A 13,416-nucleotide genomic window follows, 5' to 3' on the forward strand; every position below is an offset into this window, starting at 1 on the left:
GAAGGAGAGCAGAGGGGAATAGGAAGGGTTGATATACACACAGGAAAGCAGGCAGTCAGATTGTAGGGGAAAAAATCCCAACAGGAGAAAACAGAAGATCCAAGAGGGCGAGTGGGGAGAGACGGATAAGACTCTGTTAACCTTGTAGATCAATCAAATAAAACACGAAGAAAAACTCCACAAAACAACCAAAGTCCTGTCCTGAATAGACAGGATGTAGAGCGTTGAAAGAGAAAGCAAGTGAGCTTCTGTGTGTCCATCAGTTGATCATGCAGCCTGACAGACAGTAACACATGCTCAGGGTCCCATTTCAGAGTTATATAAATAGTCACCCATGTCCTTCTGTCTGAGTTTACCACCTCACTCACTAGCACACGATGTCATGCACAATTTCTCAGAGCTTCTTACATTTTGTTTTACAATATCAATAACAACATATTCAACATGGTTTCACTGTATGAGGCTATATCAAAAACTCAGCTAGTCATTTGACTTCTTCTTTGTATACTTATTATAGACTCAGAATATGAATCAGAAACAGGTTAATTGCCAAGTAGGTCTTCACATACCATTTGTCTGAGGGTTGTGGTGCATAACACTCAAAATATATAAACAAAAGTATGTTTTTGTAAATCATATAAAAATAAATAAGATATATATGTCAAATATATTCTAAGTGAAAATAGCTGTTATGGATTTAACTTTAAATTGACTAGATAATATAAACTAAAAGCTGAGAGATTATTTTCAGGTATGTGATGACATATATTTATAATACACATGATGTACACACAACCTTATTCTGTGGCCTTCTGTGTTTTCACTTGTTATTTTCAGTTTCACCAACAGAGCGCGACAAGACCAACATCCCCTTCCGTCCCTATTATAGAAAGTAAGGTCTTATTTTTTAATGTAATGAACAATGAAGTTGATAACTTGATCAAATTGCTGTGTCTCTCAGGAAAACATCATCATTTCTTCAGTTTCTTCCAAACAAATACCACTCAGACATCTCATCTCTTTGGAAACATTGTGGACAACATTTCCAGTCAATTATAGTTGCTCAATAAGAATGAGAATCAGGTTTATTACCAAGAAAGTTTGCACATACATGGAATTAGCCTTGTTGTTGGTGTGGTGCATAACAGTTAAACATACACACAAAATTAAGCAATTTAATAACTTCAAATCCGTAGGTCTTGCTCCACTTTACATTTCTGAACTCCTCACATCTTATCCTGTACCAAGATCCCTCAGATCTGAAAATCAAATGTTGTTACACATTCCAAGGTCCAGGCGTAAAACTAAAGGAGACCATGCTTTTACTGTTGCAGCCTCAACACTCTGAAACAACCCTCCCACCCCCCTGCAGGCGCGGCAGCCTCAATATCAGGCGCCTGAGTCTGTGCCTCACTTTAAAAAGATTTAAAGACCCACTTGCACAGACAGGCATTTCTGTCATTTGTATAATTGCTGATTTTTGTTGTTTTATTTATTGTTTAATGTTTCATCTATTTATGCTTGATTAGAACATATTCTTTTAATTTCTGTTTTATTTATATTTTACATTGAGCAAATTGATTTCTGCTTGTGTTCTTTTATATTAGTTTATTTTATATTTTTATTTGTTGAATTGAATTGAATTGAATTTTACATTTTTTATTTTGGCTCCCGTCCTGTTGTTTGTATTGTAATATTACTGTGCTCTTAATAAAGTTAAACAAGGTCCCGTTTCCGTTCTGGTGGTGAGAGGCATGCTGGGAAATGTAGTATGTACGTCATCTCTATAAATACCACGAGGCTTCCTTAAACGTCCTCTTTACTGCGCGAGCCTGAGCGAGACAGGTACGAGCAGCCTCGTGGTGTTATTTCATACCTTAAACTGACAGTGTTTTTACCCGTTTAGATATACTAAAGATCATAGACGGTGAAGAGAAACATTATTGTACTCGTAGATATGTATTTAATGTTACTTATCATTTTATATTGTGTTGTTTTAAAGGAAGGCTAACTCTGCTAAGCTAATGCTAGCTTGCTACATTAAACAACGTGGTGCAGCTGCGGCCTGCTCGTACAGCTGATTAGTTTTTGATTTTACAGCCACATTTACGTGATCGTGTTTAGTTACAAACCTATTAAATTTATCTAAATGCGCCTAGTAATGGTTTTAAACGTGCCACACATTATCTGTGTTAAAGTATAACTCATCGGCTCAGTTTTAAGTGAGAAATATCCATGTTACACCGCAGCTCTTCAGTATAAATTATTATTGTTAGGTGAATCTGACATTTACTTAGTGGTATAAGATGGAAAAGCAGATAAATTAAAGTATTTGTACTTTTTTACATCTATAGCGCTCACATTAGTTAAGTCTAATTTACTGTAAATGAGATCAACTTAAAGCTCAGTATAGATCTCAGATGAAGTTAATGTTGATTTAACTGTACAAAGATTGTAATACTAATGTTTTAATGAAGTTTGGCAGCTCTTAAGCCTAAATTGTTTGCAGATGAAACTGGAATAGCAGAGAAATAAAAGTGTAATTTGAGCCATGTAATCTTTAAATCTTTTAATCATTTGAGTTGAGTCTAATTTACTGTAAATGGGGTCATACTAAAACATTAGCTCATGTTAGAGCTCTGATGTGGATTTTTAGAAGTCTGCTGTAAATATTTGCACATCTGTGTTGCTAAAGACATTAAGTTTGAATGTCAAACTTAATCATTTTTGTGCTTGTTTTGCAGGCATCCAAAGCCGCCATGCCCGTTGCCAGAAGTTGGGTTTGTCGCAAGACATATGTCACCCCTCGCCGTCCCTTCGAGAAGTCCCGTCTCGACCAGGAGTTGAAACTCATTGGTACGTTTATGATTTCATTAAGGTGTCGGTGGGGAAATGAGGCGGCCTACTTTTAAAATGTGTTAATTTATCTTATAACTGCACTGAGTGTGAACTTTGTCTAATTATCCTGTCTTCTTTAAAGGCGAGTATGGTCTGAGGAACAAGCGTGAGGTGTGGAGGGTCAAGTTCACCCTTGCAAAGATCCGCAAAGCTGCCAGAGAGCTGCTCACTCTGGATGAGAAGGACCCCAAGCGTCTGTTTGAAGGTATACAAATAAATTACGTATTTTAAGTGGTGTTGGCCGATGATTCAACTATCTACTCTCAGACTCTTCTGTGGTGTCAAGAATTCCTCGTCAATGAGGCCAACATTGTAATTCTATTCAAATCATCATACGCACCATATGTGCCTGTGTGGATATGTGACTTTAAATATCTTGTGTGGTTTTACAGGTAATGCCTTGCTCAGGCGTCTGGTGAGAATCGGTGTACTGGACGAGGGTAAGATGAAGCTGGATTACATCCTGGGTCTGAAGGTTGAAGACTTCTTGGAGAGGAGGCTGCAGACGCAGGTTTTCAAGCTTGGACTTGCCAAGAGCATCCACCATGCCCGTGTCCTTATCCGCCAGAGGCACATTCGGTAAGCGCAAAGGCTCCTGGGAACTAACATCAAATATAAAGGGGCACAAGTCTTCTGAGGGACTCACGAGAAACTGTCAATGCTTCCTCTTCCATCAGAGGACCACCAGCTCGTAATGCTGTCCGCTGAGATGAGTTAAACATTTCAGCAAGGTCAATTCGGTATGAAAACCGTATACCTTGTCACTAGACATTGCCCAGAGCCAATCCTGCCACTGAGCGCTCGGACTGTGCCGCTGTGGTGTATTGGCTGTTAGGTAAGGTTTGGGGGATTGCACCTCGGGCAATTAAGTGATGTACAAAGAGGTACTCAGGCTGATGATTAAAGATTCACATATTCAGATTCTCTGTGGTGTCAAGAATTCCTCGTCAATGAAGCCTGCACTAGTCCTCATCCTGTACATGTGTTTACTAAATGTAGTTAAATTAGTCTCGGTTAAATTTCTCTTTACTTTTCATCACTGCTTTCAAGAGTAGACTTTTTAGTGTTTCTAAACTCCCCCTCTTTCTCTCTGTATCTTGGCAGTGTGCGCAAGCAGGTGGTGAACATCCCTTCCTTCGTGGTCCGCCTGGACAGCCAGAAGCACATTGACTTCTCTCTGAGGTCTCCATATGGCGGCGGACGCCCAGGCCGCGTTAAGAGAAAGAACACCAAGAAGGGCCAGGGTGGAGCCGGAGGAGCTGACGATGAGGAGGAGGATTAAGAAGGATGTTGGCCAGGGAGTGTTTCTAATGCTTCCTGTTAACAAATTTTCAATAAATATGTTGGTCTGACCAAAGAACTGAGTTGTCATTGCATTTTTCCCTCCTATTTATATACTGTATAAACTTTAAACAGGTGTATATCAGTGTATCAACAGTCGAAGAATATTCAAGTTTTCTATCATGAGAGACATTAAAATATACACTGAAGTTTATGAAATGCCGTGTAGTTTAGAGATGTCCATTAAGTCAGTGGTACATTCCAACCCCCCCCGTTGCCTCAGATTAATGGATGAGTCCACCCACTCGAGGTGGAGTCATCTGATCCAGGAAGTGAACCAGTCGACAGTGTGGATGGATGAAGGTGTGTTTACCGGCTCGCGTAAAGAGACTGGAATAATTTAACCACGGTGATTTAACACAAAAGTAAGTTCTCAAATTTGCACCTCACACTTCATGTCCCAGTCGGTGTGGTAGCAGCTAAACTAGAGCGATGAGTTCCGACTGGAGCTAATGTTAGCTTAGCTTCAGCTACAGTGTTAACCCATAGACTGTAAAAAGAGTGTTAACCTCATAACGTGTTTAACATATACTCTAACATTTGTACAAAAGTGACGATCATTGGGTGCCTCTTAAACTGCCACCTGGAAGTAGCTTTTCAGAGGCGGCTGAGAAACTGTTTTTGATCTGTTCTTGTGCTCTGAGCAAATTTTCCGATTCTTAAATTATTTACATGTTTGCTATTATTAAATAACCATGTGCAGCTCATAAAAGTGATCAAACATCTGATAGCCAAGATCTAGCTACAATGCCAAACACTCAAAAGAAAAGCTGTTTCACTTGTTCCGTGTTCTAAAAAACTGGTGTGTGTATGTGTATGTGTATACACTTTGCATTTTAACTCTGTTTGCACCATTTTCATTAAATAATGGCACAAGCAGCTCTTGCTTGTTGCGTACACCTCAAAGGAACCGGACGTTACCTTAATAATGAAGTTTTTGGCTTCACAGGCAGATGTTGTGAAATCAGCCTGAAATGTGACACTGTGTTGGTACCATAGACTGTATATAAGAAAGGTTGGTACCTACTTCAGGGAAAACTACTCGGTTTGAAACTGAAATGCTGAGGCACATGGTGCATAAAAGAGACCAGTTTCTAATAAGCATATTAATACTAATTGCTTAACTTGAAAGTAACTTACGTATTTACTATAAAGGAAATGTATCATCAGGTCCACAGCTCTCAAAATGGATCAAATTAAATCATAATATAAAATGTGATAATATAAAAATAACAAACCAAGAAGGAGCATTTCTTTGTGGATTGATACCTACTACTGTATATAATATGTATGTATGTATGTGTCACTTTCTTTTGTTTTCTATTAATTTAAATATAATTTCCCTATTATTTCCATGTTATTATTGCACCGCACCATATTGTAGGTGAACTAAGGTTTGTGTTGACTCGCCCTACTCTCACTCTCACTAACTTTTGGAAGAAATATTATCCACTTTGCAATATTAGTCTGCTCTAGTGCAAACAGCTTTAAACCGTCCTGTAAGGCTGAATCAATACAGGATGTTTCAGTGGACTGTACCTTGCTGTGAGATGATCACTCATGATCATATGATGTATATTAACACTGTATCATTTTATATGTAGGTTTCTGTGATTCTGTGTAACGTTGGAGCTGATCTGTGTTTTTGTGCTAGCAGAGCGATGTCTCCTGACGAGCTGGTGTATTTGGGAGTTCTCGCTGCCTCCATCCCTGTTGGATTCCTCTTCCGTTACCTCAGTGAGTACTTTGGTCAGGATACGTACAGACATACAGTACCGGTCAAAAGTTTGGACACACTTTCTCACTCAAGGGGATAGGAAGTTGTGTCCAAACTTTTGACTCGTACTGTATGTTTTAGAAAAAAGCAGCTAAATGTTGTAGGTGGGGAATGCTGCTTGTTAAGGTCATGCTTAGAGTAACCAACTAAATATGATTTTTTTAAAATATATGTCATTTTAAAAGGCATATGCTACGTATTTAAAAGAGAAAGGGACACACTGTCTTCACTTGCTCAATAAAGATACTATAAATAGACCTTCTTTAGGTATGTGAAAAAATTACTGCTTTGAATTCTGGGAAAGGAAATTATCTAGGAGTTTATTTTCATGAAACAGTGTTATGTTAACATCATGTAACAGCTCCAGTCCTCCTCAGACTGCAGTTATACATATACTGAAATATTTCTGGAGTGATGCTGGACCGTTTCTTTAAAGGAAAGCCTGCTGTTCTTTGAGGGGATGGAGAAAATGTAAATCTGCTTATTAGCTGCGCGCCACTGCCTGCTATTAAGGATTAGTGATGTTTAATCTGGTATTCGGGGACACCATGGATGACAGCGAAAGATGACTTGTTAATCTTTTCTTTTGTTCAGGGTTCAAGGTTTTAGCGCCTTAACCTTCTTTTATTCCTTTCATTACACTTCGTCTTACACATTTGTCTGTCTGATGCACATGACATGTTTCACCTGTCATTGGTACACTATATTGTTTATACTATTGTTTTAAATGTGTTTATGAAATCACGTACAAAAGAGATGACTGGCTGACTTCTGTGGCGTGTAAACATATGTTGTGTGAATCATGGTAACTGGCACAGCTACACACAGCTATGCCCTTACACAAGTTTCAGTAAATGATGTTGAAACCAGAGCCAGAGCATCTGGAGTGACGAGTTCATTCTGATATTGACAGCATCACAGCACAGCAGTACTGACCACATCAACACTGTTTTACACAGATTTTAAATTGGTGTTCATGATGAGTTTTAGGTGCTTTTCCTCTCTCTCTGTTGCTCCATAGTAAACACAGATGACAGTGGTTTATTTATATGATTTTCTTTTTTCATTTCAGGTCCTCCTGTGAAGCAGGGGGCGGCTCTGCTTCTGGGCCTCTCTGTTACCATCGCTACCTGTCATGTCCACACACTCCACTCTCTGGTGACAGTGATTGGAACATGGATTATTATAAAGAGCAGCTGGCGGTGAGAAATAAAATTTCATGCTTTTACATAATTTCACTGTATGACACACAGACAAAGGTACAGTAATCCTGCAACTAACAGCGATTGTTTTGATCATAAATTAAAATGACCAAATTATTTACAATTTCTAAGAGCTCAAGATATGGGCTTGAGATTTCTTATTTTGTCAAAGAGTAAAGTGGACAAAGCAGCTTTCATTACATTTAAACTCTCTCCTATCATTTTGTCTCTGTCTATAAGGCACGCCCCTGCATTGAGTCTCACCTGGACCTTCCTCTACCTCCTCTTCTTCCGGTTGGCCACTTGGTTCGGTTTGCCACAGCCGACACCTTTTTCCAACGCCATTCAGCTACTTCTCACTCTTAAGGTACAGAAACATAAGATCACACAACTAATTATCATGAGGAAATCTATTAAAGCAACACAGTTTCCTTACAATGTGTTCACCTTTGTTGTCAGATGGTGAGTCTGGCCAACGAGGTGCACAGTTTCCACACGGAGAAGAAAATGGACGTGAGCTCCTTCGCAAAGTCTCCTGTCATTGGTGGTCTGCCTCAGGAGCCGTCTCTCTACGATATTATCTCCTATAGCTACTGTTATGTCGGTATAATGACTGGTAAGTGTGAACAAATGTCTGACACCTCTCAGAATCTCTATTTTAAGGGGGATATTTAAATATTGAACTTAATGTTTGTATGTGAGCTGTTAATACCCATGAATATCGTTGCTTGATGTCACTTTGCTTTTGCATGAATTTTAACTGTTGTCTCTCTTTGTCTCACTCTCTGCTTCTTGTCCAATACTGTGTGAGTCCACATCATTTTCAGTATTTGAAATTACATCCAGTTGTAATGCGGCACTCTTCTCTTTTTGTTTTCTTATTCCCCTCGCCTATCCGATGACACCTTTTCTTCTTTTGAACCACGCTGTCCTCCACTTTTGTGTTCATTGCCTCTCACATTATCCCCATTGTCCATCTTTGTCTATCACCGTCTTCTCAACACTGCCTTTATGCCATTGTCTCATCCCTTCATTTACCCAAAGGGCCGTTCTTTCGCTTCCAAACATACATCGACTGGCTGAAGCAGCCCAGTCCGCTGACCCTGCCCAGCTGGGAGCCGTGTCTGCAGCGTCTGAAGCTGGTTCCTGTCTACGGTGCTCTGTTCCTAGCTGTCAACTCTGTCTTTCCTCTGTCTTACGTTCGCACAGACGAGTTCTTGGATGAAAACTTCCTCTTCAGGTATTGTGACAAAGTAGAATGAAAGGCATCGCTGGCCTAGTAGCATGAATGGTGGCGAAAGGAGTTGTAGATATCACACAAAAGTTTTCTTAGCCTGTCTCATTAATAGAATCATCTAATTTAAAATAAATAAATACATGATCATAAAATTAAATTGTGTGCAACTTCATAGAAAAGAATGACTGAATAAAATGCAAAGAGAAGAATAAATTGAATCGAATTTAAACAACGAGCAACAACAATCATAAATGTGCATTTCAAATAAAAATCGTTCTTAAGAAGAAAACGTGAGGTTTTTAATCTAGTGGAGAAAGTTAAAACACATTTACTTTCGTCAGACTGTGGAGTCATCAACATAATTCTGAGGCCTCAAAGGGGCTTAAAAGCTCAGACACATACATACATATATTTTTTAATTTATTTATTTATATGCTATGACAACAAATATTAAAGTGGTAAATATTTCCAAATACTTCCTCTAATGTATGAGGAGCCAATGAACTAAGCAGGTTGATTAATATCTCCTTTGGTTTTGACTCCTTTGGGTCTAGCTGAAATTTGTCACACATATACACAAATTAAATGAGGCAAATGAATAAAAGGAAATCATAAATGATGGTCCACAGTGATATAAATACTGTAGTGCTGTGTTTTAGGAAAGTAAAAAATGATACCTGTCAAGTCAAAAAGATTCCTGTAGCTGTGGCTGAGGCGTAAATGTCTTAGTAATAAGACAGAAGAATGAAGTTAATGTTCTTTTGTCCTCTCTTTCTCCCTGACCAGGGTATTCTACATGATCGCAGTGTTCTTCGTGTTCAGGATGCGTTTCTATGCAGCGTGGTGTGGAGCTGAGGCTGGTTGTATCAGTGCCGGTTTAGGCTGCTATCCAGAAAAAGCTCTTTGCAAACCTGGAGGAGGGCCCACTGTCAACTATAGGTACCCTTAAAAAACATCTTTGCCTGTGTGAAGGTCATATTTTTGTTGTTTATTCACTTTTATTCTTTCTCTCGTGGTCAGCTCTGATCCTGCTGTTGAGGAGAAATACGACTTTAAAACCATCCAGAACATTGACTGCTACAACACTGACTTCTGCGTGAAGGTGCGACACGGCATGCGTTACTGGAACATGACCGTGCAGTGGTGGCTGCATCACTACATCTACCCCAACTCTCCCTTCAAAGCCTACACTCTCAGGTAAGGCTTTAGAAGAAGTGCAATATATGCAAGTAACTCCTATTTATGTTGTACATGTATGAATCATGTACCCATCCATGAGTCCTTGTGAGGTGTGTAGTGCCTTCACAATCCCTTTATGGAAAACTGCATTGAGATTTTAATTAAAATGTTAGCTGTGAGGTCACATTAATCGTCTGCAGCTATAAGAAAAGTTGCTAGTCACAATAATCAGCTTGGATATTACATGTGAATATTCTGAAGGGATATCAGTGAAATTTTCTTTAAGTCACACTGAAATGAAAAACTACTTCTGACCTTTTTAGCTTATTGTTATTGACTTATAAAGTGAAATATTTAAGAATAATTATTCTATTCTCAACGTCTTAACTCATTTTTCAGTACCATGTCTGTTGCTCTAGTTTCCAGCCCGCTCATTCCCTCTGAAGATGTAGGTCACATACACACAGAGTTTTATATGAGAACTAAATAATTTTCTACAATAGTGCTGTAGTTTTTAGCAAATGTTACTCAAACAAGAGTAAATCTATTTTCAATCTAGTCAGTGTGTGGTGCACTAGTGAGTATTTATGGAGTATTTGGGACTTAAAAAGTTGAAGGCTATAGTCCTCGTTGCAGGCGACCCCGGTTCGAATCCCGAGCCGAGCGGTCTTATCCTGCGTGTCATTCCCCCCCCCTCTCTGCCTCCTATTTCCTGTCTATCTACACTGTCCTGTACATTAAAGGCAAAAAGCCCGAAAAAATATACAAAAAATAAATAAATAAACTACAGTACCCATTTTCATGCTAACAAAGCAACATGTCACCCAGTGTGATAGTTTGGCCTACTGATGTGTTTTTAGTTTTTGGACAACAATGGACATCTACATCACAGAGAAATAATATACTGTACGTCTGGCTTTAGTTACACATCACATTGAGTTAGACTTCATGTCCTACCACAGACTTTAAACACCTTCTGTATATTTAAAGGTTATTCTAAAACTCTGACTCCGACATTAGCTCTTTTGAACATTTTTTGTACAAACCACTGTGATCTGAAATAAATGAAAGTACAGAAGATGAAAACCCTGACACGTCATGACATATCTGTATAACTTCACCATCTCTCCCATCTGTCTGACTTTCAGGGCCGGCTGGACCATGTTCATCAGCGCCTATTGGCATGGACTACATGCTGGCTACTACCTCTCCTTCCTCACCATCCCTCTGTGCATCGCAGCGGAGTCCGCCATGGAGGCCTCTGTCCGAGCCAAACTTGGTCCTCGTGGACAGAACATCTTTGACTGGATTCACTGGTTCTTGAAGATGAGAGCCTACGATTACATGTGCATGGGCTTCGTACTGCTGAAGGCCTCCGACACCATCCACTACTGGACGTCCATCTACTTCATCATGCACGTCATCGCTGTTTGCTGTATAATAGTGGGCAGGGTCTTGAAGGGAGGGAAAAGGGAAGGGAGGAGGGGGGAAAAGGAGGAGAAAAAAGAGGGAGGAGAAAAGGTAGATAGCAGCAAAGAAAATACTGGAGAGAAAACAGACTGAATGGGGGTACATTAAAGAACTGGTTGGATATTTTTGGGACATCAGTAAAAGTTAAGAATATAACTTCCAATATTGCACCATCACTAATTTTTCTAGCAACAAACATCACACAGGTCCAGTAATATTTCTTGTGGGAAAAGGTAAAAATGTTACTCTTTATAAAAACAAATGCAATCAATTTGACATTTAGGAAATTAGAAGAAGTGTGACATGTAAATCTGGTACAAAATCAACACTGGAGACATTTTTTATATGTACATAAAAGTACTGTGAACTCTGGTAAAGGAATGTTTGCGCTCAATGAATGTTACTTTTGTAGTATGATTGGTTGGTGGGGTGTAAATAATTAATTCAATCCTCTCCTCATAAGTGAATCTGCCTGTACAGTTTGTGTGATTTTATGTTAAGATATGATGTCCAGTTTGAAGTGTTTTGGATTGGTTTTACTGGTCAGAATGGGCTCTAATGATCCTTTTGGGGCAGATTGTGGAGTGAGTCAAACAACAGGCAGCTCAACTCTCATAATAATATTACTCAAATTAAAAGAGCAACAACGGGATCGTGATTAAACTAATGTGACGCCAAAACATTCCTACAGCACCTCACCTGTCCTGATCTCCATTTTTAATGCTGATCCATTTTTTGTGTCTGATAAGCATTAATCACAGTTTTCCAATTCAAAGAACCAAATTTGAACATTTTGCATCTCACTGTTGTTTTGAATACAATCCAAATAAAATGACGTTCCTGTGACGGTTAAATGCAGAAACAAATTAAGTTAGAAAAGTGGCTGTGAAGACTTTTTCCACTTCAAACTGGCAGTTTAAGGGAGCAAAGCAAGTCGTGTTTACATTTTTATTGTTTCCTAATTACATTAAGGATTTATTTCTGCTGAGATTTTTGGTTTAAATAACTTCAATGATTCTCAGTATTATGATGTTACTCATTTTATTCTGGCTGAACATTTCCGGGGCTTTATCTGCTTGATGCAGTGATTTTTCTTTTTGGATTTTTTTTCCTTAACTGTTTTGCTGCCTTTAATTGTGAGGAAATCCTACATTCAGATCATATTAAGAAGATATGCACATCTGTATAGCAGGGCTGTATGCAGTGTAGAGTGTGCCATGTGAAACATAGATAACAGTTTGTTCACTGCCAAAACATCTGTACTGCCATGAAGGACCATTCAGGGTTGGGACCAAACATTTGATTAAAAGAAATGTTCCACATCTTAATTATAAGCTGCCTACTTAAGTCTGAATAACAGCACAGCTGGGTGAAATGGTTGAAATCATTATTATAATGTGAATTTGGTTATTTTCTAATGTCTATCTACTGTATATCACAGTAGGGCAAATGTATACAAAACCACAGAGCAAACGGATGAAACAAATAACTACTTTTCTTAATAGAAACTTGCTTTGGCCAACAGAAATGTCTATATTGTAATATGATCCTCATAATATGCTTCTGCTAAACATGTATAAATTATAAATTATCGCTCAACCCTACCTACAGAAAACTGTACAGCTGGAAAACTTGTCGAGGATTTCTTCACTCCTGTCTTAACCCGTGTGATAACTGGTTTATACAAGCAGATTAGAAAGGTTATTGAGCTGCTGCTTCTCCAAAATCTTTCTCATTATTTGAATTACAATTTGTTTTTGTGTTTTGCAGTTTATCCTTCAGTCTGTCTGTGCCAAAAACCCTTGTGGAAATGGTTCCCTTTGTTTCTATTATTGCACAGTGATGATTGTGAATTACATGCTCTTGACTGCTCATCTTCACACTATTTATTTTCCAGCTTTTTGTCTTGTTTTGTGTTCATTTCTTGTCTTTGGCCCCACATATTGCAACAACTGCAACACTCCCTGCTCTGTAACTCTGTTACATATAAAATACATATCAGCATTTCCTCACAAATGTTACTCGTGTCTTTTTTTTCCTTTTTAAACTTGACTTTATGATCTTGGAGTTCACTATGATGCACATAATAGTCTTGTGTAATGCATTTAGATAAAGCTTACAGGAAAAGGTTTTTATTCATTCATTCTTTTAGTTGTTAGGCTGAGAAATCATTAACTCTTCAGCATTAGTGTACACAAACACACACCTGCTTGGTTACCTCACAACACTGCTGCTCTCATTCAAACTCTCCTCCCTGAAGTTTGCTATAAAGTTGAAGACATTTGTTTTTAAAACTCAACATCACAAGTTAC

The 13,416-nt window shown here is 38.6% G+C and overlaps 2 protein-coding genes across 2 annotated transcripts; both read left to right on the plus strand.

Moving 5' to 3' along the window:
* Window positions 1–1,800: 1,800 nt before the first annotated feature.
* On the plus strand, window positions 1,801–4,258 carry rps9 (ribosomal protein S9). Its single transcript, XM_053326385.1, has 5 exons — window positions 1,801–1,845; window positions 2,745–2,856; window positions 2,981–3,103; window positions 3,291–3,477; window positions 4,003–4,258. The coding sequence occupies exons 2-5, from the start codon at window positions 2,760–2,762 to the stop codon at window positions 4,178–4,180; spliced, it is 585 nt and encodes a 194-aa protein (XP_053182360.1). The 5' UTR covers window positions 1,801–1,845; window positions 2,745–2,759; the 3' UTR covers window positions 4,181–4,258.
* Window positions 4,259–4,497: 239 nt separating this feature from the next.
* Window positions 4,498–13,120, plus strand: mboat7 (membrane bound O-acyltransferase domain containing 7). Its single transcript, XM_053326381.1, has 9 exons — window positions 4,498–4,608; window positions 5,899–5,976; window positions 7,089–7,218; window positions 7,459–7,585; window positions 7,678–7,834; window positions 8,263–8,458; window positions 9,242–9,394; window positions 9,476–9,652; window positions 10,783–13,120. The coding sequence occupies exons 2-9, from the start codon at window positions 5,901–5,903 to the stop codon at window positions 11,195–11,197; spliced, it is 1,431 nt and encodes a 476-aa protein (XP_053182356.1). The 5' UTR covers window positions 4,498–4,608; window positions 5,899–5,900; the 3' UTR covers window positions 11,198–13,120.
* The last annotated feature ends 296 nt before the right edge of the window (window positions 13,121–13,416 follow it).

This window comes from Scomber japonicus, chromosome 10 (genome assembly GCF_027409825.1).
Source record: "Scomber japonicus isolate fScoJap1 chromosome 10, fScoJap1.pri, whole genome shotgun sequence".
NCBI classification, from domain to species: Eukaryota; Metazoa; Chordata; class Actinopteri; order Scombriformes; family Scombridae; genus Scomber; species Scomber japonicus.